General features: G+C 35.7%; 1 protein-coding gene across 6 annotated transcripts in view; it reads left to right on the top strand.

Moving 5' to 3' along the window:
- mub (poly(rC)-binding protein mub) overlaps nt 1–27,344 on the top strand; it is a 229,576-nt gene that overhangs the window by 153,996 nt on the left and 48,236 nt on the right. For all 6 annotated transcript variants that reach the window (XM_069122428.1, XM_069122424.1, XM_069122422.1 and 3 more), the window contains one exon: nt 592–846. In XM_069122428.1, coding sequence (XP_068978529.1) covers nt 766–846 — 81 coding nt within the window. In that variant the 5' untranslated portion in view covers nt 592–765. The remainder of the gene's footprint in view (nt 1–591; nt 847–27,344) is intronic.

Genomic DNA, 27,344 nt, shown 5'->3' with positions numbered 1-27,344 from the left:
AAATCTTCTCGTATTATTTTAATTAAACCAAGTTACGCAGAATCCTACCAACCCACAAAATGACAATAAATTAATTCAATACAATACAATTACCATAATTTTGTGATATGATGCGAAATTTATTTGAAATATTTGCTTTCGATATTCAATTGGATTTTTATACCTTTTGTGTATACCACGAACTCTACGAATAAAATGGCTCGAAAGAAGAAGATATCTTCAAAGGTACAAAACGTGAAGAGGAATCGAGGACAGCAGGAGGTTAAATAAGCCGTTAAAAAACATTGTAAAACAACAACGAGAGATAGAATATAGCCAGTGGAAATAAAGTTACCTTTCATTAAGTATTAAAAAATTAGTACTCAATTTCAGATGATTGAGAGTCCGTAGCTTGCTGCGTAACTTCTTTTAAAACTTAATTTATAATTCACGATGGATTTGTACATGTAATATTCCTAAATTACAACGATATAACAATATGTTACACGAATATACCGCGTATATCTGAGTAAAATATAATAAACTATTTTAACGCTACACTCGAATTTCTAAGGAATAATTAACTAATCTGTATGCATATTTTGATTGCAGTGCAAGGACTGAACACACCTGGGAGCGATTGAAAAGCACGTCCCAAGACCCCTCCAACTAAAATCACTCGCCTAACCTTTCCCCTGCCCACCTTGTCCTGCCTCTTATCCTTCCCCTCTCCCCGTAAATCTCAAGAAGAGCTTTCGTTTGGATCACAGGACCTGTGACTTCATTATGGACAGTATGGATTCGAAACCAGTTTTGAACGATGACCCCTCGGTCACTCTGACCATCCGCCTGATTATGCAGGGCAAGGTAAGACCACACGATACAGTCCATTTACTATGCCGTTTATTAATTAACCTTATCGCCTTGGTTCATTAAACTCGTGACTCTTCGAGGTCCGCTCGTTATCTCGTTGAGATTGAGCGGTGAATAATCTGCGTTTACGTATTTCCTGAATATTCTCTACGCCAAAGAAAATGTCTATCGTATTATGATCAGTGGAATATTGAACTTTTCGCGGTTTTCTTTTAGGAAAGCAAAGGCAATTCCTAAGAACGTGAAATTTTGAAAAATTTCTGAATTTACGGAATTAGAAGAAATCGTCGATCGGTTAGCTGTTTTTCACGAGTATACTCGTCGTGAAGAAGTGGCGGTATTTTGTGTTACTACGAGCCCTGTCAGCAATTAAATTAAAAGATAAAACAGTCTGTTTGTTACAACTTGATTTTACATTATAACAGCCACGCATACTTTGTGTTTGACGAGTATACTCGCTTACCTTTTGCGACACATTTTAGGTACACGCTTTTCAAAGAGGTCGCAGCAGCTAACTGTTTAAGCCACATGTTTTTAACGATTTAGATTGTAGCGAGTTAAATAGAATTGTCAAGTGGAATTTTTGTAAATTGTGTAGTTTAGCGAAATCGTTTCTTGGAAAGAAAATAAACTTGGGAAAGCGTATAAGTTCACAAAACTGATCATTGAAAAGGAAGCGCGGGACTCTGTTCGAAGGATGAAAAATTACGCTCGTCCTAAATTTCGTTTACCGATGAAATTACCAGCAGCAACAATCGCTAGGTTCTTTCGTTATTTTCGTTTATCATTTCATAACAACGTGCACTTTAATCGACGGTTCTAGAAAACATCCCGTTAATTCGTTTGATGAATGCGCGCACCGTCCATGTAACGCCTACAAGACATTAAACTCATCGTTAACAATTGACAGTTACCCTAGTTTTTTGACAGCATCCTGCTATATATACATATATGTAGTTATGTAACTATCATTTTCTCCTATCAGTTACGGCTCACAGTGAAAGACGATGAAAAAAAGTAGGACAACGAGAAAATAATGAAGCGAATTTTCGGAGCTCGTTATTGGCTCAGTCGTGGAATAAATAAATTTTCGTTAGCAAATAATCGAATAGTCGATAATTTTCTGCTTCGAACTTTCTAATTCAAAGGTTGCGATACTTTGAAGAGAAAAGAAAATTATCTCTTAATTAACTTCGTCGTATCTTTTATACAACCGATGATACACAATTCGATATACAGTTTTTGACTTCGAAGCTTCTTTACTTTTATGCAGATAAAAGAAATCGTTTAATTGCCACGCTTGCGTAATTGTACGTAACGTAACGTACGATTATCTGTGAGAATTCATCTGACATCGGAGACAAGTTGCAAAGATAAATCAGAGCAAGATGTTGCACAATGTTGCACAGAAATACACATTTGTCACTCTGCTCCTCGTTTACACAGCGAAGCTCACATCGATGTTATAATTACGATACTTCGGTGGTTCAGAAATATCGATACAAATGGTACCGGTATTATTAGCCTATTCTGAACATATTTGCTGGGCTTTTGAACCGAAGTTCATAGCAAAAGCTTGATCAGTTGGATATTCTAAAGATTTGAAATTCCTTTGGTAAATAGACGCATAAAGTAAATAAAGTTGCGTAATTATCGATTGCTGTTCTTAAATTTCTAAAATCATACGATTAATTCTTCAAATGAGAATATTTTCTGCGATATCTCTCATATCATTTTTTAATTAATTAGACAATTAGCGTGGAACGAAGTACTGCAGTAAATTTATAACATTAAAAGCCACAAAATTCTTCTCTGGACCTAGTGCGTATTAATTAATACGCATCGAAAATTATAAATCTATTGGAAATAAACATTCATCGAAATATTCCATTGCTAAACTACGGGTTTTTATGTATTCAGGGGAAATTTAAAATACACGAAATGCGAAAATATGCAAAATATTCAAGATAGAGTATTCCTTATAATATCTAGTGGACGAAGGGAACCTATTTTTAAATTACACTTTTTACACTCTGTCGACAGAAATCTAAATTTGCATAGATATTCTCATTCCACTCGTACACATTTATTAATTTCTAATTTCTCTGTGCTTCTAAAAATATTCTTATCTCTCTGACGATAGTCCGCTCTGTTAGAAACTCGATTGGCTCGTATACGTCCAAAGAAACCCAAGGGCCATCCTTGCCCCCAAAGTGTCCTGATGTAGATGCAGCTCCGAAAACAGCTTCCTCGATGCTCAGTTTTGCAACACAGACGGACCAACGGATAGTCCGTGTTCAAATATCGTCGAAACGATTTAGATATCAAACGACGTTGTACACAGCGTGGCAGTAAGAAACTGTTGCTGGAATATATTTCATTGTTGAGATATAACTCTCGATGGCCGCGTCTCTTGCTAGGATTCCAACACAAATCAAGAGCGTGAGCAATGTCTGTATCGCATGCTTGCATGCTCGGCACGGTGGATTTCTGTAGATCGTGTGTAGAATTCCGGAAACCGTACCGAAAGATCGTCATTAACGTTCTCCGGTTCGCAGTCTGCGATCCTACGAGATATTCCACTGCCGCCCCCTAAGAATATTTCCAAGATGGAATCCAAGCTCAGCTTTCTATCAATGTAACGATATTTAAACGATGGAAATTTCCCTTTGAGGATTTTATTTTGGAAAATGGAACTTAAGGCTAGGTTCGAATAAATATCTTAGCTTACAAAATTGGTGAATTTACGCGGGGATTTTAAGTCGGAAATTGAAATGTAAGAGCAGGTTTGGATAAGTATTTTAGCATTCAGAATATGGGAATTTACGTGAGGGTTTTAGTTTGGATATTGGAGTTTAAGAACAGATTTGGAGAAATATTCTAGCGTTCAGAAAGTGGGCAATTTACCGAGGGTTTTAGTTAGAGAAATTGGAAGACTAGCTTTGAATAAATATTTCATTATTTATAATATCAGACTTTATTGGGAGTTTTTTCTTCTTTTTTCATTTTAACTGGAATTTAAGAACAGGTTTAGACAAATATTTTAGCATTTTCACGATATGGAGATTTACTTGAACATTCTATCTTGGAAATTGGAATAACCAGCTTGCATATGAAAGATACGTACGAAAACAATTTTTAAACAAGAGGGTTGATCTCAAAACAATTTGAATTAAAAGATCGCCCATATAGACGATTGTTATTATCAAGGAACATTTTCAGGATAATAAACAGCCACCCACCATACTATCGTATACGTATAAATACCAAGAAATAAAACAAAGAGAACGATCTAGAAATTGTCAAAAGAAGAAAAAGCTAAAAACCGCGTTAACAATATTATGAAGAAGCTTCCTCAAAATAATAAAACGATGATAACGAAATAAACATAGAATAATCGTATACCTAAAAGAAAAAGAACGATCCGGAAACTGGTCAAAGAGGGTTTAAAGAGATGCGTGGAAAGCGATATTGGTTGTGCCGACATTGGCTAACAAGGATCTCGAGACACGACTTCCGGGTGTAGGAAAAGCAAGGTGCGAACGTGAGGAAAGAAGAGGCGGCGGAACGTGTCTCATAAATACGCGACGATAACTGTCAAAAGGAAACAGTGTAATAGGCGAATCGACGAACGACGACTGTCCGGATTTACAGCCGGTGACGCGAGCCAAGACGATACTATCCTCGTTGCCCCGGGGCTTCGACAATTACGATTTTTTTTATTTTCGTGTCCGGCACTGGGAAGGCCGGTATTTTCGTCGGACTTGGATTACCGTCCGAAAATAACGAGCACCGCGTGCACACAGACATCTCACCGACCGTTTGTAATTGGCCTCTCACCGTAACTTACGATGGATCATTCGTTTAACCCTTTAACACTTTGACTGTCACAGTGGCAATCGATGACCTACGTTTTATTCAATTTTTTATGACGATCGAAGTCAGATAAATTTTACGAGCCATGGAAAATGTTGGACAATGCGAATGACTTAGGTAACGTGGTTAGAGAAAAATACAGGAAGTAGATATAATATAATATTTTGCAATAACGTTATGGTGTAGTACGTTTAAACGTGTTGCGGCTCCGGTAAAATACATCAAATTCGAGTCAACGCGTTAAGGATTGTAATGTAAGCGGATTTACGCGACTGATGGAATCTTAACTGGAATAATGAATTTCTTTAAGCAGTTGCATATGAAAATGAGAGAATATAATAATTCCAGAGGGCAAATAATGCAATAGAAATTTTCCAGTTCTCGCCATTACTTTGTTTTTTGTTAGCGTAATACCGAAGTAGATTCGGTTTATAAGCACCGAATGGCCAGATAAGTAGATACGGTCGTCGATCGTCAGATATCGAATAAATTTCGATTCGTTAGAAGGACTTTGTTGTATTGTATTGCAGCGGCAATTTTGGTTATTTCTCTTTAGAGAATTTGGATAAATTTAGAGCAAAAATACTAATGTGCAAAGCTCTGATTCCAAAGCTATGGATTTGTCACAAAAAATATTGCAAGAGGAATGTAAAACAACGCTTCTTATCGAGGATACAATTTTTATCTATTTGCTATCAAAATTTATTTTAATGTAAAAAGTGTGAAAACGGCTGGAAGTTAAAGAATTCGAAAGATGGATCAATAGAGTCATATTAGAAGTTAAACTGTACTTTATAAAATTGGCAACAACTATAATGGTTTAATCCTAAGAAGAAGGTATTTTATAAATTGCACAATTTACAATTACTCGTCGTATAAAAAGGATATTTACACTGTGAACATGTACGATAATTTTATAATGTGAATTATAGTTAAATAGTAATTTCTGTTAACTCTAATATCGTGCATTTCTCTAAATTTTTACTGTTTCAATTATATGCACATTTTTCTGACTGTTCGATAATATCGAAATGCAGGAACCTCTCAGAGGACAAATTGAAGACTCGATAAATCGAAAAGCAAAGAAAACCATCTTACAAATACCATTTTCTAAATATATCTTGATAATATTCGTTTGTGTAATAATATTCATTCGTTCATGAAAGTAACTCATTTGTTTTTGAGAATTTATCGTAGACATTAATCGTGTGTTTATCTGATGAAATTGAGGAATTGATAAGAAAACGAAATTAGCCAGTTTAGCTTCTAAAAGGCTTACACAGCACTGACATAACTTCAACGAAAAACCATGAAACATAACTAACCAGTTTGTAAAGCGAGAAATGTGTAATTGAAATAACTGCAACTAATGAGAATTTTATTAGCCGTTGATTTTGAATGAAATTTATCACGTGTTAAGGAAAAAGAAAGAAAAATCAACGTGCGAATATATACTATAAATCAGACAGGCTATGATACACGAAATGGTATAATTAGTAAAATAATTGGTAAAATGGGATAGGTATAATTAAAGTGTATATGAAGAATAAATTTTACGAGCCGATGATTTTGAATAGAATTTATTGTCGGTGAAAGGAAAGGAGAGAAAAATCGATGTGTAAATATAGAGTTCTCCAAATTCCACGGTTGATGTTGGGTTCATGAGGCTGGACCGGAAACAGAGCAGTGAGAGGTATTCCGGTCGATTTGCTTTTTTCGCCGTGGCTGCCGCCCGGTCGCGGCTATCCATGACCCGAGTCAATAATAAATCGGTTAGCGCGTGTGCCAAGACTCTCTCCGTGTCACCATTTTATTTTACTTTGTTTTCGACACGGATTCGCTTTTTCAATCCGGCCAACGAATCTTCTTCTTTTTCTAAGATTGAAAAATAAAACGAAGCCTACATCTTCTTCGAAACACATTTATTAATAGAGAAACGTCAAATACAGAAAAAAACTAAAAAACTAACGAAATGTATACACTGTAAAAATAAGATGGAACTTCGAAATGCAGCTTGAAATTCAAATTTCTTTTCGCTGAATTTTACACATGATACTACAGTGAATTGTTTCTTGGACGCAATCTTCGATCTCTAAATATTTAATGAAATTTCCATTCTTTCGAAGAAAATCGATTCCAAGATGTTGCGATCGAAAATGTTCCATGAAAAATATAAAATATTATCATTTTGAAGAGAACAAAGCCAACGATGCACAATTTGCAAATTTAACGCTAGAAGATTTAATCAAATTTTCAATCCTCCAAAAGAATCAGTTTATTTTTTTTCTTTCTTTTTTTTTAGTAGAAAAAGAGACAATTTAGCGATGCATAAATTGCAACTTGCTCGTCTAAAACTCGAAAGCTTCGGTAAGATCTCTATAGCTTCAACAGAGCAGAAAATCAACGACGCACAGTTTGCAAATTTAACCTCAGGAAACATAATAAAATTTCCATCCTCTCGAAACAATCGATTTAACAACGCGCCATTTCAAACTTTCTAACTTTAAAACTCTAAAGCTTCGACGATATCTCCGCGCATTCGACAGAACAGAAAATCAACAATGCACAATTTGCAAATTTAACGCTAGGAGATCGAATGAAATTTTCATTCTTTCGAAAGAATCGCTTTAACAGTGTACAATTCGCGATTTTCAACTGCAATCATCATACAGACTTCATCACAGACGAAATTTCATTCATCAGAGAGAGAGAGAGAGAGAGAGAGAAGAGTAGCGTTCGCTGGAAACTCTAAAGCTCCGAAATCGTAGCCGGTTCCTGTCCGCTCGAGAGCCAACGATAGAACTCAAAATTGCTCTTCCCTTTCCTGGTTTATCCATTTGTTCTCTTGGTGGTTTCGCAGGCAATAAAACCGGCCCGCGCCGCGTGTAAACGCGAATCCTTTTGCTGCGTTCTTCGCTTGTGTTCCGGTAGATAATATCGCAACTCTAAAGGGGTGGCGCGTATCGACTGTAGAGGGTTGAACGCACGAGAGTAACTCGTTTATTTGAAACCGTTTCCGTGGTTGGAGATAGAAGTTTGATACAACTACGAGGAAAGTAAGGAATTTGTATGAAAGAAGTCGAAATGAAAGCTGCGGTGGAACTTCATTTATATGGACGATCCACTTTGTTATTCGACGTGTTAATTACATAAATTTATACATATATATAATATACAGGATGGTTGGTAACTGGTGGTACAAGCGGAAAGGGGGTGATTCTACGCGAAAAAAGAAGTCGAAAACATAGAATAAAAATTTTTTTTTTTTTAATTTTTTAATTTTTCCATCGAGAGAACGATCTACAGTGAGATCCGTTATAACGAGACGTGATAAAGTGCACGCGTACCGAGCGAAAATTCAAAGTCGATTTTCTCGAAAACAAAGCCTCAAACGAAAAATTTATTCTATATTTTCGACTTCTTTTTTCGCGTAGAATCACCCCCTTTCTGCTTGTACCACCAGTTACCAACCACCCTGTATATAATATATACTTCTTATAGTTCGATATGTAAATACTGTATTTTTCAAATGACAAAAAAGATGTTGAAAAATAAGGAAAAATATTGGGTATTCATTTATGATTTATTACATTACATTATTTTGTTAAATTCATTGTACGAATATATCGATCTACAGTGAACGTTTTATTTTAACAGGTTATGAAGTCGACGCACGTACCGATATTATTCATCTTTGACGCTTCTCTACAATCTAACACGCGTAGGAATTTTTTAATTAAACCGACGAAAACAGATTTCTTTCCATTTTTGTAGTCGCGTAAAATAAGTAATTGTAAAAATATTCCCGTATTGAACTTGTTAAAATTCATTGTGATATTGAACGTGTTAATTACACGAATTATATCTTCATCTTCTAACAGTTGAACGTATAGTGAAATTTCTGTTACCAAAAATCATCATTTATGAATCGATTTAACGAAATAACAATACAGCAATTCATAATTAAAAAGTGGATGTGAAAGAAAACGCGTTGGATGGCATCAGAGGGCAACGTGGATCATGCAATTCGTCGCGAATCTGACTGGCTGCCAAGAATTTGAACTTCCTTCCCTTCGCCGATCCGGCAACCTTCCATTTCTATTTTTTCGCCGATGAATAAATCACACAATGCATCGTTAAGCCACCTATTCCGCAATCGATAACTTCGCGCGTACGATCGATAATAAAATTTACAATGGTTATATAAAAGTAGTAGCCCTAGAATGAGAAAGTTGGCTGTATAAATCTACGGAAAATTAATTATAGAATAATTATGGAAGTTAATTGCATGGAATATTATGCGCTATATGTACCGAAATATACGAAAAAATATTATTTGGGAAAAAGATAGAAGATCTGTGCTTATAGATACTTTGATTTCTGCAAACATTATAAAATTGCAGAATCTAAATAGAAGAAGGAATAATGGTAACATTTTTCGAAGTTATTTTTTTTAGAATCTAATAATATAAAGTGATTAAAGGAGAAAGAATTAGATACGAAATTGTACGTATAACACAACGCTAGATTTTAAACATATGCTAATAAGTATTAAGTATCATTTTGCTATGAATAAATTCATTGAAGTATGTAACTTGTTTTTTGAGAATTGGATGTATGATTATATGTATTTTTTAGAATTGATATATTTATGTAATCAAATTAAGAAATTGGTGATCGCGATACTTATGGGAAAATAAAATAAAAATTGAAAAATTATTGTAAATTTGACACGTTCCTCGTCGAGTAAAACTTTTCCATACAAATATTCGAATACGATAGACTCTCCAAGCTCGAACACAATCGATTCCAGCATTAAGTTCTCGTCTCATATTTGAAGTGATGTAAATTGAACTGATCCGTTGAAACGTTCAAAATTTGCTCAATACAGGAAATTTCGAAGGATCAAATTGGTACAAAGCAAAAAAAAAAAGGACAAGTATAATAATCATATTATATATCAATATTACAATAGTACATACGTATAAAAATATTTTATAATATCAAATAATTAATAATTTTCCCACGATCGGCTAATCGAGGGTTGCGATTCATCGACATCGCTACTTGACGTTTCTTTGCAGAAATACATTTGTCTATTTTTTTCGTACTTTTCTAAGATGTTCCATTGCATTATCGGTAAACTGGTTAATACTGCTGTTGACAATTGCGATGTTCTCAATGACTTTTCTACAAGGCTGTGTGTTTTAGCGGCCAGAGAAGACGACCACGTGACGGCTGTATGACGACAAGTGACTCTTTGTCTCCTTGTACCGAGAGTTTTCATTGGAGTTTAGAAACAGAATTTTCCTTGACATCTTTGTTCCAACATCGAGTTTAGAAGCTGAATTTTCCTTGACATTTTTATTTATTCAAACTTCGAGTTACCCTTCCAGTTTAAAAAACCTACATTTTCCTTGATATTTTTATTTAAACTTCCAGTTCTCGTCCGAGTTTAAACGCTGAATTTTCCTTGACATTTTTGTTGGAACATCGAACCGTTGAAAGTTTCAACGTCCACCGTACGACACTTTCGTATTTCATTTCGATTGGGAAAAACGAAGATAACATCCGAGAAGGTATTCAGCCGATTTTACGATCTATTACGATCCCATTACCGCGCCGAGGTTCACCTGTTCACAGTCTAGCGAACGCGCGTCTTGTTCCTGCACTTCGAAGTCCGATCCCGCCGTCGTCTACATCCGTAATTAATAGTCACACGAGCTGTGGTCGCGGCACTGGCAATTAATGTCCGCCGTCTTAGCAATTAATCGTACTCGGTAGACGTCGAACGAGCCGCCTGGCTCTGTTAGAACATCTTTTTGCGACGCGCATTGTGTTACTATCTGCTTGCATCAAGAAACTGGCATCGAGACGCTTCGTAACCGTTGCATCTCCGATGAGGCTATATAGTAACTGCAATAGTATGTACTTTTGAGTCTGTAGTGGATTTCTGTGCTAACGTGGTGTTAAATCTGTGACGGGAGTGTAGCGATTTTGGAATTGTTTTCGAAATTAAATTGGTGGCTGAAGTAGCCTCTCTATTATTGGGATAGACCAAGTTGGATCCGTGACGAAGGAAACGAAAGGTATTTTCAGGATCGTTTAGCATCGTAATCGATAGAGGAATGCGGATATTTATGATCGTGATTTCATATATTTACGGATATAATTAAACAAATGGAAGCTGGAAGCTAAATATTACAACGTGTACGGTGCTATGGACATTTTGTCTATTTTTTGAATATTATGTGTTTTCTATCGGTTTTGCTACGTTTACATTTCCGTTATATATTTCTCGTATAGTCAGATTTTATTTTAGGATATTCGTAATTGCATTTATGTGGAAAGTATAGCATTTAGAATTATCAATGAGATTAGTATTTCAATCGAAATAGACTAGCAGTGTGTATTATTAGCGTTGAAGTTCTCCAAAGGCTAATACTTGTACGAAATGTAGACTTTTCTTGACACGACGTTTGTTAAATAAAAATACAAAGATACAGGTTTTTCGACAAACAATGTGCCAAGTTGCTGATTTTTCTACACGAAACTCTTGTTAAGTAATTGTAAAATAACGTAAGTCTTTCCTCATACAATTTTTGTTAATAATTAATAATTATAATAATACAAAAGATACACGTGTTTGTTGCGAGTCAGTTGATAGACGTTTCGAATGGAAAAAGTAGCATTTGAAATTGTTTCCTGAATCGAAGTCTGGGTTAAAGTAGAATTACTCGAATAAATGATGTTGCACGTGTAATAATGAAAGTGTAAGTGGCATAAAACTGTAGTGATCGTAATTCTCTCGTAAATAGCAAAGTTGACATTAAATTGCAAATCGATTGAAAATTATAAAATCCAGTTTAGAACGAAGGAGCAATATTTGTAATTATCTTGACGATTCAGTTTGTTACAATCTCTATTAGTAGAGATTGAGATATGTAGAGTTGGATTTCTGATTAAGGCATCGTAATTGGAATCGTTCCCTGAATTCGAATGGATCGAGGTTCTCGCACAATCTCTGTTATTAAATTATGTGCAACCGACTGTAAGACTCGTTGTGTAGCATGCTTAACGCTGTCACTGAATTCTGTAGCAGATAGATACAATAGAATTAAATTTCTGTTCCTGGAATGTATTATTTCCTGATATTTCTATTTCATTGAGAAAAGAAAGAAATATGACAAACAAAGTATGATGAACGTATCTTTGTATTATATTCTATCGAAACTTATGTAGAATTAATTTAGATTAAATTACAAAGTGAATAAGAATCTCAAGTTCGCGAAAGAGTATTATGCTACTAATAGATCGATAAATTATCCAAGTTGAAGGAGGAAAAAGTGATATTGAAAATCTCTTGAATATTCATAGGATACTTTAAATTAAACGCTGCTAATTAGGAAACTTGAATATCTTGAGACTTTATGGTAACTTTGTGAAAATCCTGGACAACTTTTACGATTTTCTCGATACTTCAAATCTTTCTTATAGTTGGATTTCGTAGAGCTTAGTAACTTTGGTAGAAAATATGGGATTAACAGGAATACAATTTTCGGAATTCTAGTTTCTTCTACTTGGATATTTTACAAGACTCTGAATTCCAATTTTCCCGTGAAAAGACACAATTTTTAATTTTACGCTTTAAGTACGTAATTACTTTTATTAATGTTTTTATTTGCAAAGTTATATAAATACGATGACATGTCTCTAATATTAAAAAGCTGGTTTTATAACCGCATCTGTCCATTAATTCGCGTAATAAAGACTTTATATGCTTATTTTCCCATTAACGAGATAAGCCTTTTAACGTGCAGAAATAGCACGATAAGATGATCTCAGGTATGGTTACGTTCAATTTACAGGAAAAAGTCACGCAATCTGTTCTTTTAATAAATCCAGTATTAAAATAAAGATAATGTGTTCCAGCGTTTACGTCAATATTTGATATAATAATCGTTCTCATAAATTTTATGAAAAGAGACTTGTCCCGATTAATTTCACGAAGAATGACGTAACGTCTTGCAATTAATTTTAACAGAATTGCGTCGATGTTTCATCTTCATATCCACTGGACTCTGTCGCCATCTAGAGCTGTCCTTATAATTAAAATATAATTAAAATAAAATGAAGAAGAAACAATGGTAATTTAAAGACAGTATTTGAAGAATTCATTGAACTAAAGACTATGATAATAATAAAATATACTATACAATATATAAGACTATAAAAATAAAATAAAAGCTAAATAGCAAAGAAATTTTCATTGAAATAGAACATGTCAATTTTAAAGATACGTCAAAACTTCAAAAATGTCATATTCATATAAATATTTATTATGTTTATAATTCATACAAATATCACCATTATTCGTAGAAAAGATACGATAAGTGGACTGCGGATTTCCATGGAATTACATATTTTTATTAACAAAAATAAGCAAGGAAATAAATAACCTACGTAAAGATTTATTTCGCTTATAAAATATTGCAATACAAATATCACGCGTAATATGCAGCGACATAACAAATATTCCAAGCGGAGTCTTGTTGCAACGTTTGATAGGTGAAATAAATCTTTATTCTCTTCGGTTACGATCCCTTAGCATTCCGTTTGCATTACATCTTCTATACATTTGCATAAATAACGCGGATCCTCGAACCTAACGACGAATCGTATCTTGCATTTTTCACGCGGGAGCAACGTTGAAGTCCAATAGCTGTCTCGTCGACCAATCGAAAGCATCGCTAAGAACCGTCTCTCCTAAGTATTACCATGTGTCGTTCTAATAAAACTTCCCAATTCACGCAAATCTCCATTCGCGATCCTAAATCCCCGCCTCTGCAACAAGAATACATTCCCAAAACCTATTACTCCGTCTTCTGGCAAACATCTCGCCATTTAAATCCTCCGTGCGTCGCTGAAAAATCCTCAGAGACCTCGCGAAACCTTCGATTCCCAAGTAACAGCCCAATTTCTGGGGCTCGACATTGAAATCGTCGAAGAATCTGAAGAACGTTTCCAACGCTACTAACAACCACCGCTATCGTCTCCACCCTCTACCCCTGCGACTGTGCACCTTTTAAACTCGCGTCTCGTATAACACACGTACGTCGTTCTAATACACGCGAAGCATCCCCCAACGCTCGTGTATCCGATACACCGACGTCGTTGTTCGTGCTGAAGTGCAGCACGGAAATTATTGCACGTTTCTGCATGTCTGGATGATGCTCCGCTCCATAGGGCTCTTTCCACGGCCGGTTCGTCGGTTGGTCGACCAGGGGACTCCCTTTATCCTATCGGTGCGCACCCTCCGCTCGACTCGACCCACCCTCTTGCAGGGTTTCCCTCTCACTCGGCTCCTTTTCTCTCCTTCTGCCTTTTTCCCAGCTGCAAACCATCAACCCCCGTCTCGACGTCTCCCTCGCGGCTTCTTACTCTACTCGCGGCAAGTACTTCCATGACAAATCTCGTTACACCCGCGTTTTTCTATGCCGATGGCGTCGCCAACGACAGAGACGATGGGGCTTCCCTGTTCCGTTGTCGTTCTTCTCGCTCTCTCATACCCGTTTTTCGTTTCTCCGAGCGCCAATGTTGCTGCCCTTTTCTCTTTAGCGCAGTTACAACACGAATAGAGGCGCCTTAATATATTGGCTGTGCTCGTTCTTTCACGTGGTCCTGCTGCGCGACATGGGTGGGATCTTCCTTCGTGATTGTTGTTTGATTAAGGATCTTGCGGAATACAGGTTTGTGTTTCTTTGGGACAGGCGGCGGGGATGTAGTTAAATGAGTGGAATATTCGTAGAGAATTGCTTCGTTCGTAGAATGTTATAGAAATATGGTTTGGAGTAATTTATATGTTTTTTTTTTCTTATTATGTACATTCTATGGTCTTCTTCAGGTTCGAATTTCATACGAATTCATAGAAATTTGCTGTACAGTTATTGTTTGTAGACTGCAGATTTGTGTGCGTCTGTAGAAAATTTCAGAATAGGAAAATGCGTCTAGTGTAAGTTTGTCGTATGTTTTCATATGCAAAGTCTGACTCATTCAACTTCGGTGATAGTTTCTTCCACTTTTAAGTGGCACAGTGGCGGCGAAAAGAAAGTTTAAAGAGTAAATCGGGAGAAACGCTGCAATTTTGTAAAACTGAATTGTAATTGACAAGAGAAACGAATGTGTAGGATATAATCTTGCGAGAGCTAAGTACGGCAAAAATGTTTAATACAAATGTTACACACACGAGTATCAATTTTAAACTTTCTTCTGTCCGCCATTGTATATAAAGCTTTCTTCATGAAAAGTTTCTTCATAAAATTGGGCAACGCTCTTACGCCAACATGCTTAATATATCATGACAAAGAGACCATATGAAAACGTCACGCATCAAACGCATTTATGAATTATCGTGTTGCATTGTTTCTCTTCAACCTAAATTTAAGTTAGATGGCGATATAAATTCCTTGACACGAATCTTGTGCACACGTATATAAAACTTGAAAATATTTCGAGAACACGATACGGTGTTTCATAATAATTAAATTTATTTACTCTTCGATATTGTTTGGTCTAGTTTAATTTTATCGGATACGGTCATAAAATTTAAATGACGGTTGAAACAATTTTTATTCCTCTGGAACGTCAGCCGATTAATCCCCTTACTCGACATGGGATTCACGTTCGCGATAAAACCGATCGTCCCACGATCAATCCGGAACCGATCAGGATTTCACGCTAACTTTAATTCAATTCGATGGTCGCGTTTTCATACTATCGGTGTTTATAATTCTCGCAGCACGAACTCACGGTAAAAGTGCCTTTATTTCCATATCGAAGCAATTGGATATCAAAAACATTCGAACGAACTACCCATTCGTGGTTAATTTAATAAATTTTCTAACGGAAAGAAGAAAATCTATCGCGTGTATAATCTGCAAATAAATCGCATCCTTAAGCTAATTCTTAATTCCGTTATTTTTATTTTCTAAATTCAGTACGACTAACAAAAAGTAAACCACTTTGATACTCGTCAAATTTTTCTCAGATAATCGTCACGAGGACGCTCGTTTTCTTTTAGCCAGATAACGCGCTAAACTTCATGTAGATTTCATCTCTAAATCTTTTCGAATATTGCTATCTTGTTATAATCTTTCGCCACCGATTCAAACACGCGGTTACATGTAATTCGCTTTGAAAATCACGCTGTAATTTCTTCTTCTCTCTCTTTCTTTTTTCTTCTTTCTGAATTTTAATATATAATAACGACGTACTTGCGATATTATCATTACATTCGTTCAAACGTGCATTATTATTTTGCTATTGAAAAAATTCGTTTTTTAAAGAGGTTGAGCTCGATGAAATAGAAAGTGGAAAATGGTGACACGTCCCGGAGGATCTTTTTTTGGGGATGATAATGTCGTGGCCTGACGTGTTGCGAAATGGTTGGTTTGCATGGCTCGCGAGCGAGTAAACGGATACGCGGGCTCTTTCGCGCGAAATAAATACGTCTGGCCGCGTTTTTGGCCAGAGAAGCATTATGTCTGCGGGGAGAATATGCACAGCGAACTCGTAGGACAGGCTGGACAGTGGCCAGGGACGTCGGCCAATCGCATGGTCCAATGCGAATTATCATGATTCCATTATCCTTTCAATGGTACACAGACATCTCACGCAACTGTTCATCCTCTTCGTCTTCGTCTTCTTCTTCTGCTTCATTCGCTTCTTTCGCTTCTAATTCGACCCTTCCAATTATCTCGCTGATTCTTCAAGGATTAATAATTAATTATATAACGAGTTAAGTGTGTTTCTAAAAGAATTTGAAATCATCTGGAATGAAAAGTTAGTATATAAGAAGCATGTTTTATTTGAAAAGAGAATCCGAAAGAATTGTTGCATAAATAATTGGAATAATATTGTGGATAGTATCACGTTCAATTTCGTAAATTCAATATCTAGAAAGTTAGCTATAATTGTATATTTAAAAGAAAAGTTCATGAAATTTTAATTTTTTATATGTATTTAAATCTTCATGTTCGATCAATTTTTAATTTTCAAGTTATTCCAAATGGTTGCATATTCTATAGCAACTTAACAACTCTGGACTTGGTTGATTCTTATTCGTATTTTTATAGACAACGGTATTAATATCGTTCTACTTATTTCGAATATTTTTCTCCAAACATCTCAGAGAATATGTTTTTGTAAAATTCCAGAACTGAGAACCATCAGAAATTTGAATGGAAATCATTGAATTATTATCTTTATTTGCATATTTAATTACTGCTATTATCGGAAGAATTTGTAGGAATAGATTAATAACATCTTTAGACTAGAACGAGAGATCAGAAGCTTCAGAGAAGCTCTTCAATAATGTGATACTTCTTGAAAGTAGAACATCGCGAAAACGATTCGAGATTGGCATAAAAATTTGATGAACCAGCGCAAGTTTCAAACGTTAATTCTCGCGTTAAAGTTAATTCAACGGTGGATATTTAAAAAGCTACGGCGAATTCCGAGATTCTGAGGCAGCTAGAAGTTAAAGTTGAAAGTTTTCTGTCGTAAATTCGATGGAAGACAATGTCTTTAACGATCGTTTTTACGTTAATAAAATTATTACAGCGCTCTAAACTGCTTTTAGTGCTGTTTACCCTAGTTATCGATACATATTGCGTCAAAAATGTGAAACTTCGAAAAGGTCTGCAAATTATAATAAATTATTATTATTATTATTAGAGTGAATTATTAAGTAAATAATTTGCAGACCTTTTTTTAAGTATAATAAATTTTAGAATAAATTATTAGCTAAATACTTATATATATATAATTATATATTATATTTCTAATTATTTACTCTAATTAGACCCTTCGAAGATACTAAATATATTGGGATTTTCTTCCTACGACGAATATATTTGAAGAATGATATTTATATTTGCGGCGATATCGTGACAATTCTTGTGTGCAGTATCTTATCAAGACAATATCGAGTGCTTAATGCGTTTTGAACTTTGTAATACAGAAGAATGAAACGAGCTTTGACTGATAGTAATTGCTTGTAAAACATACATTTTATTTTTTCTAAAGAGATAACCCTCGCTTTTCTTTATGAAGTTTCTATGTGTTGCGAAAATGTTTAACAATTTTTAGACGCTAGAAACCTCGAACATTAGCATATTCTCTGTTTCTCAGCTTCGACTATATCCTATCTACTTATCATTATAATCACCTAGTTTCATCGTTGAAACATTTCTTCATTTTTATCATCTTCAATCAGATAATCCAAAGAATTAAAAAAATTATTATCGTTGCACTTTTATTTTATTTTTATCGCCTTCGTGAAGAAAATTCAACGATCTGCAATATATTGGACGTTGACAAATAATCTAAAGATTCTATGAAAATTTTGTCACTCGCCCGTTTTTATTTCTATCACCTTTATGAAAAAATTCAACGATCCCTAATATTTCTAAAAAAAATCAGAAATAATTTAATAAATATATAAACTGATAATTAACATAATGGTACCGCTGTAACTGTTCATCATCCGTGTTAACGCTAGTCTTTCGTGGCCAAAGGGTTAACGTGTAGACTTACTAGTTGAAAACTCGAGAAAAGTTTCGACGTGTATACATACGCAAGACTAAGAAGAAAAAAGAAGGAACACGAAAGAAAACGAGCAGAGGTAAGATAAGACACGGTTTGGATTTACGCCAGATATTTATGTCGATGCCACGCGATGGTAGTCGCGTCGGAGGAACGGCCGTGACATTGCGATGGTACCAGGACAAATTGTCGAAGGTTCGGTCGTCTGATCGAATACGTATCGAATATGTATCAAATTCTTGTTGTTTGATAACGAAGAAGATTCTTTAGGCACAACGTTGATAACGCGATAGTGATTTGATAAAACGCTGTGACTTTGGACTATTTGGAAAAATCATAGAAAAAAAAGACACAAGCATTAAGATGAAAAGATATAGAACTACAAATTAGAAGACATTTAGTAATAGAAGTAGTTGAAAATTTCGAGAGGTGGAGAATTGTTGCAGTTTACGAGATTCGAATTCGAGAAAAATTCAAGAGCTGAATTTTGAGAAATTTTGTACTTACGGATGATAAAATGAAATTGTTACAATTCAAAGATTATAAGCAAAATATACTTGTCAAAATCTACTTTGGAAAAAGATGAATTGATATTGCAATACTTAATCGTGCGTATTTATATTTGAAAATAATCAAATACGTAAGAGACGATAGTAATTAAGAGCAAACAATTGTAAAAGCTGTTTAATTAATTTAAAATTGATTATTTTCGATATGGAAAATTAATCATAAAGCAAAAATTTCAATCGACGATGGGGAAACAATTTTGATCTTATCAATTTGTTAGAAAAATAGTAACCTTAATTGATTCTCGTAGCAGGAAGGAAATTATTGGAAAAGAAGGGTCCTAGGGAGAATCTTTCTAAAGATTTCAGCCAAATGGAAGGCAATTCGGTTTCCAAACGTCGCGTTGAAAATGGTATTAGTCAGCCAGAGAAATGCACGTATCGATAGAACATGGGTAATTTTTAAATGAACCATTCGTTACTTCTCGTTCGAACTCAAATAAAAAAATCGTGATAGCAACCCTTGATCAAACTATCGATCTGTAACTTAAATGTTAATTAAGTCACGCATAAATAGATTTCCCCAATTGCGGCAAAAGAGAGGAACAACAGTGGTGAATGTATAGACGCTACTTTAAATTGCTTCTGTAGGTAAAACGCGATAGGCCAAGCATTTCATTAAATATTTGATAAAATCTTGAAATTAGATTTTTATTATTCCACGCTTTTGTTATCGCTTGAAACATAGAGATATTTCATTTCATACAAATTTAATATTATTTTACATAGAATGCACAGAATGCTTTTTGTTTTGAATCGAAAATCGAAGGTAAAAATAATTGAAGGTAAAGGTTAAATAATTACAGAGGAATCACGATCAAGATTGAAAATAGGAGAAAGAGGATCACAAACCTTTAGCCAAAGTAATAATACGCTTAAATTGTTCCTATTATTAAACAGAATATCCATTGACTTATGCAATCAGCATCGCGAGTGGACAACCATGAATAAGAATTTTGAAATAAGAATTCATCCTACAATCAAGTTGCCATTACCATTATCAAACACAATCACAATTAGCTTGTGCGATCATAATTACAAGTGAAGAGCTATGAGAATCAATTTTAAGTCATAGCCATCCTATAGTTCAATCATTGCTATTATTACCAAAGACTATTATTATTAGCAATCGTCCTTTAATCTACCATTCCAAAAAGAAAAAAAAAAAAAAAAGAAAACCACCTCTGTTCTATCACTAGAAATAGCGTCTCTCTCTGTCATGATTTCTATCTACCTAATGTTTTCTAATACTAAAGATCGACAAAACTCGCTATATTCCAATCCCAAATACATGCAGCAAACTAATCCAGCATTCTTGTGCATCCTGCAGCAAAAGATTCTGGAACTTGGCCAGCAACTGTCCAATCGTTGTGTCGGTATGTCGTGCACGTTCGTTTGTCTAATAATTCCAAGACGAAGCAATTTTTTCCGCACGAGTATGAAACACGATGTGGCTCATCCCAGATACTCGATCATCCTGTTCCTCTTCCAGAACCCTTAGAAACTGGAACCCTATCGTAAAGGATCTGGCGAGAATAATGCGACCGATTGGAACAGCGTACGGTAGTGACCTCTCTAATTGGCCGTACGCCAGCCTCGTCTCGTCGATGTCTTCTTGTTCCAGCTATATTTGCTTCTAAGGAGATTCGTCGACGATGACGCGTTGTCCAGCTCCCTGGTAGCGACTGAGGGGAGGGTAGGCGATGATTTACGAAGCTTGGCGCCTTCTCGGATCCCTCCTTCCTTTTTCTTCTGTTTTTCCGTGTGTTCCTTCCTACGCAGCGGACGTCGACGTCCGAGAAGCGGATAGGCCGACGTGGAACAAAGGAATCGTCGACGTTAGGCTCTTTTTGCACGTAGACGCTCCTTGCAAGTTTGTTAATTCTTCCGGAAATTAAAGGGACTGTAGGTTTTAAAGCTACTGTTGGAACGACTGTCGTGTTTTTATGGTGTTTTTGATAGAACTGAGATCTATTATTAGCAGCGTAGAATATTGGAGAAGTTATGCTCGAGACTTTTTTTACGAATATATTGGATTGAATTTGGAAAATTTATAGTGAAAGTCCTTCCAAAGAATTGGTATTTAATTGTTTGAAATGTAAAATTTTCCTTTGATGCGGACGCAAGAGTTTTGAGAAACTGTGTCCGCTTCTTTCTTCGGCTGTGAATTCTTTCGAGTAGCTTTTACAAATCTTTGGCGAATTCTTTTCATAAAGTAGAATATCGGAGCAGAATCGTTAGAAACAATACTCATAAATAATTGAAAACACGACATAGGATGGATAATATGGAATATTCCGATGGAAAATTTAAACAGTCTGAAATCTATTTTCGCTAAGATGACCACGATGTCATCAGCGCTGTCATAAACTATACTTGTGACATTCCGCAAACAGTCGTAAAATCTAGATCTCATGCATCGCCACGTGATTTAGTTGCAACGTGTGTAGGAAGCTTCACGCTCGTGGAAATGAGCTATAAAGGGACCAGAGTCCTTTGAGTGCTTTAGGATGGTTCCAGAAATGGTACAAAGAAGCTGATGCAAAGTGGGCAATTAAGTGTACACGCTGCGTTTCAGACTGGTCTAATAACGCCGCTAATGGTGGTTTTTCGAGCAGTTTAGCGTGTTTGGCTGACTCGTCGATTTTGTTCCGAGTCGGACAAGGAATGCGGTTGGGAATGTTAGCGAGACTTTTTTCCATACAATTTCGTTTGCTTCCTTTGGTGGAATGAAAGTAGAACCGAAACTGAAAGTAAGCAGTTTCTAAGACGAAAATACACTGTGCAATCCCATTTATTACGATGATCTTGCTCTTTCTTATCATTACTCTTCATTATTCGAGTAAAAGATCGTACGTATCTTGATAAAAAATCAATAATGAATTCAGTCTAATTTGCTGCTCAGCTAGTCAGAAGATTTTATAACTTTCATGAAGAAAAGATTTATATTAGAAGAAGGCATATCTTGTGAAACGTTTAGTTTCACAGTGAACGAGTATTTTTTAACTTATTTCCCAACTTCGTAATAATTTTAACATGTCGATTGGACAAAAGTTGCCAGGAAAAAGAGCCTGATACCTCAAACGTGTAACGTGTCTGACTATGGATGATCTGTTTCGACCAATGGCCTCTATACGTCGTACACTTTACACAAATAATACAATTTTCTATTCATATGTTATTGGGATATAATTATAATTTGTATAATTTATAATTGAAATATAAAGTAGTAAAATACGAAGAAACATGTGAATTTTCCAGAAGTCATACACTGATCATCTCCATAAATGGAAACACAGAGAAAAACAACGATCGAAATAAAGTTTCGAAAAGTTTCTAATGAAATTTAAGAAAAATCTTCGTTTAGGTTTATACGTTATTTCTCTTGTATGAGTCCAGTTATACTCTTCGCTATATGCTTGAGGACATCGGAAATAAGTTAGCCGAGCTCGTTTTAAACGCTATTTACGAGTCAAATTTCTTCGTAAAAGTAATTTGAAAGAAGAAATGTAGTCTCTCGTCTTGAGAGAAGAATGATTAAATGATTAAAACGGTCGGTTCACGTGAAACTAACCTTTGCACTTTGCAAAAGCATCTCCTGCAACATAATTAACAAAGGTCACTTTACCTTCGCAAACTGACAATTAGGTTGCCATTGATTCACTGGAACGTCGCGCGTTAATTTTCCGTTTTCAGAAAGATAATTCGTCGGTTTGTCCGCGCGGGATTTAGCGTAATTAGTTTCGCGGCGAGGCCGCGTTAAAACCTTTTAATTAACTGCGACATCGAGACCGACGCAATTACGTTGGAAAAACTGTCGCTCTTTGAAAAATGTCACGTTTACCGGCCCATCACCTGTTCCTGACTCCTTAACGATTTATTTATACAAGCGGAATTAACTCGATTAAATTGCGAAATCGAAAAGTCCTGCCTGTTTCCGCGCGGATCGCGACAAAATTGACGTTGCAGAAAATTAATATTTAAAAATGAAAATTCAACAAATCCACGATGGCCGTCTTAAATATTCAGAGGCTGACAAGTTCATCAATTTTCCGCTTACGATTCTAGGCCACGGTTGGCGGCTCTGAAAACTCAGAACTCGTAAAGCTCCCAAAAGCTCGTAATCCCGAAAAACTCGAGACTGCAGCGGTTTCTCGGATATAAATTTAGGCAATAGGTGGTTGCCTTAAAAACTCGCGACTCGAAGGTGGCAAAAATAAATTTCCGACCAAAGACACGGGATGATCCTGGAAGTCTGAAGCGTCCACCAATTTCACGCTTGCAATTCTAGGCCATAGTTGACTACTCGGATCACTCGCAACTGTCACAGTGGCAAAAATAAATTCTTCAAAGGCTCAGAAATCCATCAATTTCACGCGTGCAATTCTAGGCCATAGACGACTACTCGGCAAAGTCGCAACTCTTTGAGTCCCGAAAATAAATTGAACAACTACAACGTTTCTTCGAAGACTGGAAAATCCAGCAATTTCACGCTTCCAAACTCTAGGTGTTCGACTATTACCCTAAAAACCCAAAGCTATCGGAATATCCGAAAAGGAATTGAACAACGAAAAACCGTGCTTCTCTCGAGAGACTCGACAGCCTTTTACCGATTTCACGTTTATCGTCCATCGAGCGAGCTTCGAACAAGCTCGACCGGCAAACCTCGAAAGCTTCTCGACAAATTAAATTCGAAACGGTTGGATCAAGCCCGGTTTCCTTCGCCTCCATTCCGTTTCCCCGAAAATAGACGAGAAAATGGCTAGAATATCCGCGGAACGCGTGCACGCGATTCAAAGAGACGATGTCGCGTCGCAAGAGAGCATAGGATCCGCTTTCTTCGATGGGCTGTCGCCCGAGAAATCAAGAATTTAGCACGATACGCGCAGCGTTCGTGGCATCGTCTCCTGTGGAACGAGACGCCTGGCATCTCGGCCGTTCTTCCTTCCCTCTGTGCTCTCTAGTCGTCATCTAAGTTTAGAGGTAGCGCACACTGGCGCATACCTGCTTCGCCCAGAAGCCTAAGCGGTGACATTATCGTGGGGTCAGAGCGTGTCAACGAAGACACGAGATCTGGCTGGACATCGACCACGAACGCGCAACTAATTATAGGTTCCGAGTGGCCGACTGTTTGCGTACGTATGTACGTGTGTTTGTCGCGTGCTAGAGCGCAAATCGCTCGAGACTGAACTGAACGTGAGAGGCAGCGCGACTGTAACTTTGTACATATGTACGTTGGAATAGTTGAGGAGAATGTTCTCGAGAATTGGACGATTCGTACGATGAAATTAGGTTGATTATCGGTCAGACCTTTGAATACTCGGTTAGACGATTTTCAGCGATTTTTGTATCAGGTTGTCCGAAATGTTTCTTTCGTTTTATACGGAAATAATAGAAAATGCTTTTTCTTTTATATTAGTTTATTGAATTATGCAGGAATATAATAATAGAAATAGAACGAAGTGGATCAGACCTAATTCAATAAAATAATATAAAACAAATTGTCGTTCTTCTATTATCACGTTATCATTATGAAACGAAAGAAACTTTTCGGACAACCTAATACTTTGATATGATAGTACATGTATTATTGGAAAATCATCTTGTCTCTTTCTTTTATCTGTTTAGTTTACGTAAGTTCGGGTGGCTTTTAGCATTAGGAAACTTCATTCGAAGTAACTGGAAAATCTTTCTGACGAAATTAGAATGAAATGCTTAGAATTCTAGGAAATCTTTGGTGTTTGAGTATAGCATATTATGGTGTATTATACTGTTGGAAAGTGATAGAATGTTCTTTTGATTTACGTAAGTTGTGGAAGGTTTAGGATTAGGAGATTTTATTCGAACAAACTGGAAGATTCTTGTAATGAAATCACTGGTTAGAATCGTGTAAAAAAAACTTTATATTTTGATAAGATTCTAGGAGATTTTTAGTCTTTGAGTATTATCGAAGAGTTTCTTGATCGTTTTCTTGATTTACATGTGTTGTGCAAGTTTTCTTTTAAGATTCGAAGTTGAAGATCTTCGTAACGTAATAGGGAAAAATACTATGAAAAAATGACTGAATTTTTTAACGTTGTAGATAAATTTGTAGAACAAAATCATAGTTTTATGGCAGTGAAACTGCATGGATTTATCAAATTTGATGGAATTTGATGAATATCGTATATTCGTACGAATTTTTATGAAAAAAGATTTTTTTTTTTTTTCATTTCTTTTATCCTCTGTTTAAACTGTAATTGATCGATTTTTACGATAAAATTGTAGTTCAACTATCGAGTGGAATAGAACAAAATTGTTGATTTTTATAAAACTTTTAATAATCTGATGCTTTATAACAATTGCAAAATCGTAAAGAAAATCCCTAAAAATTTTATCCTTAGACAAAACGTTCATTGAAATAAACGACATCAAATATATTTCTCCTTTCTGTACAAAAATGTTTAACTTTTTATTTCCCATATGAAAAAAGATTCCAAATTAGAACGTCAATAAAAAAACGAGTAATTAAACATCGTAGTTGGTAAAATTGTCGCAATAAAAGTTATTCGCTGTGACATTATACTGACAGCCACGTGAAAGAGTTCGAGCATCGTAAATTCAGTTCACATCGTCCGTAACATACCGTGTACGCTTTCTCGTACGTTAGGCTTCGTTCCTTTGCCACGTAACTACGTTTTTGCATCTGCTTCCATTTAAGTTATTCTGTCGAAAGACTTCAAAAGAAAAAAGAAAAAAAAATAAAGGAAAGAAATGAAGAGGCATGTTGGAATAACAAGTATATTGACTAACGCCTTGCACTGTATAATAATTCACTTGTCTGGCAACCTAGTTGAATCTAATTATCTTGACGTTTCAACACGCTGTGTACATTGTACTCGCTCTTTACACGATTCTATAAATCCACGTGCACCATAATAGCTTCCAGCGATCGAACACTTTTATCGCAGTTCCATATACTAATATTTAACGTTGCTATTGGCTGCATTTATAAATCTGCTATTTCTTACATTTGTACGACACGTTTAAATTCAATCGAATTTTATTGTCTTATCTAACATTTCTAGATCGAAGGAGACTAAAGCACATTTCCATTTGCCCTTGTTTCAACTTACAATTTTCAGACATTGTAATTAAACTCATAACACTTCGTGTAATACAACTTTTCCTTGAAAGTAAGAACGAGGAACCTGAAATATTTTCATGTATCTCGCAAGATGAAAAAATGTGAGATGAAACGGTTCACTTCAAGAGTAGCATAAATTCTATTAGTTATTGTAAAGTGACTTTAAAAAAGGTACACGCTGTCCATCAAATTTTAAAGGAGAATTTTACTTTACTATAAAAAATAGAATCTAAGTATATCTTAAAGCTGAAAGTGCAGCGTATTACGCTAACAAGTTTAATAAAGTTAAGTGTCTGTATAAAATATCAACTTAGGAAAATCCAGGTTCTATCAGCTCGCGTAAAAATAGCTTTATATACATATATACATACATAATTTCTATCAAACTCGATAAGATAATCATGTTTCGCTATGAAAAATTAAATCTAATGAATCCTACACTGAAGAATCCAGTATTAAGTGAATAATAAATGAAATAAGCTAGAAATCATAGAATTTCAAGGGGGAAGAATGATAATTTCATAAATCACGAATGAGCTGAAATAACGAAAATTTCATAATACACCGACGATTATTCAACGCCGCTGGCAAAAATCGTCTGACCGTGCGAAACGACATTGGGACGTGTGGCGAGGATCACTTGCGATTGAACGCGCGCCGAATTAATTATTATATAGATGCATGCCGCATGTATTAATCGAGTAATTGGGCGCTGGCGAGTGATTACAAGTGTCAGGAGCACGCGTATCGCGTGGAAACGAAGCCGAGATATCGCTCGCACGCTCAATAACATCCGCGTTCGAGTGATCGTTTTCGTCAGACAAGAGACGAAATTTCAATGGTACGTTGTTGCATCGTTGCTTTATTTTCGGTGTAACGTCCATGAAGGAAACTTACCGCTGCGACTACAGGATGGAACGATACCGCTATCCTTGAGATTTTTTTTTCTTCTGATAAAGATAAACTTGATTTTTATGCGAGCTGTTTATCGTTAGAATTTTATTTCATTAACGCTGCTCGTTTGTATAGCCACGAAGAAGAGCCTAATGGCATATTACGACGATGTGGAATCTTCGTAAAACGAGGAATCAAATTGATCGAACAACTGCGAAAGCTTTCTGCAGTTTCGTTTCTTCGTTATCGTTCAATGTTTCGCTATTAAAACTTGTAATCGCGATTTCTAGGAAATGTGGAAACGATCGAAATCTATGATTTCAATTAGAATTTTCATTTAATTGTCGCTTTATTTATTTATTTTAAAGAGAACTTTGCGGCCTTAAATGCACAACGGAATCAGCTTATTATGGTCACTTTGGAAC

Source organism: Bombus flavifrons, chromosome 10 (assembly GCF_040668555.2).
Source record: "Bombus flavifrons isolate JBK064 chromosome 10, iyBomFlav1_principal, whole genome shotgun sequence".
Classification (NCBI taxonomy): Eukaryota; Metazoa; Arthropoda; class Insecta; order Hymenoptera; family Apidae; genus Bombus; species Bombus flavifrons.
This window is presented reverse-complemented; position numbering and strand designations above follow the sequence as displayed.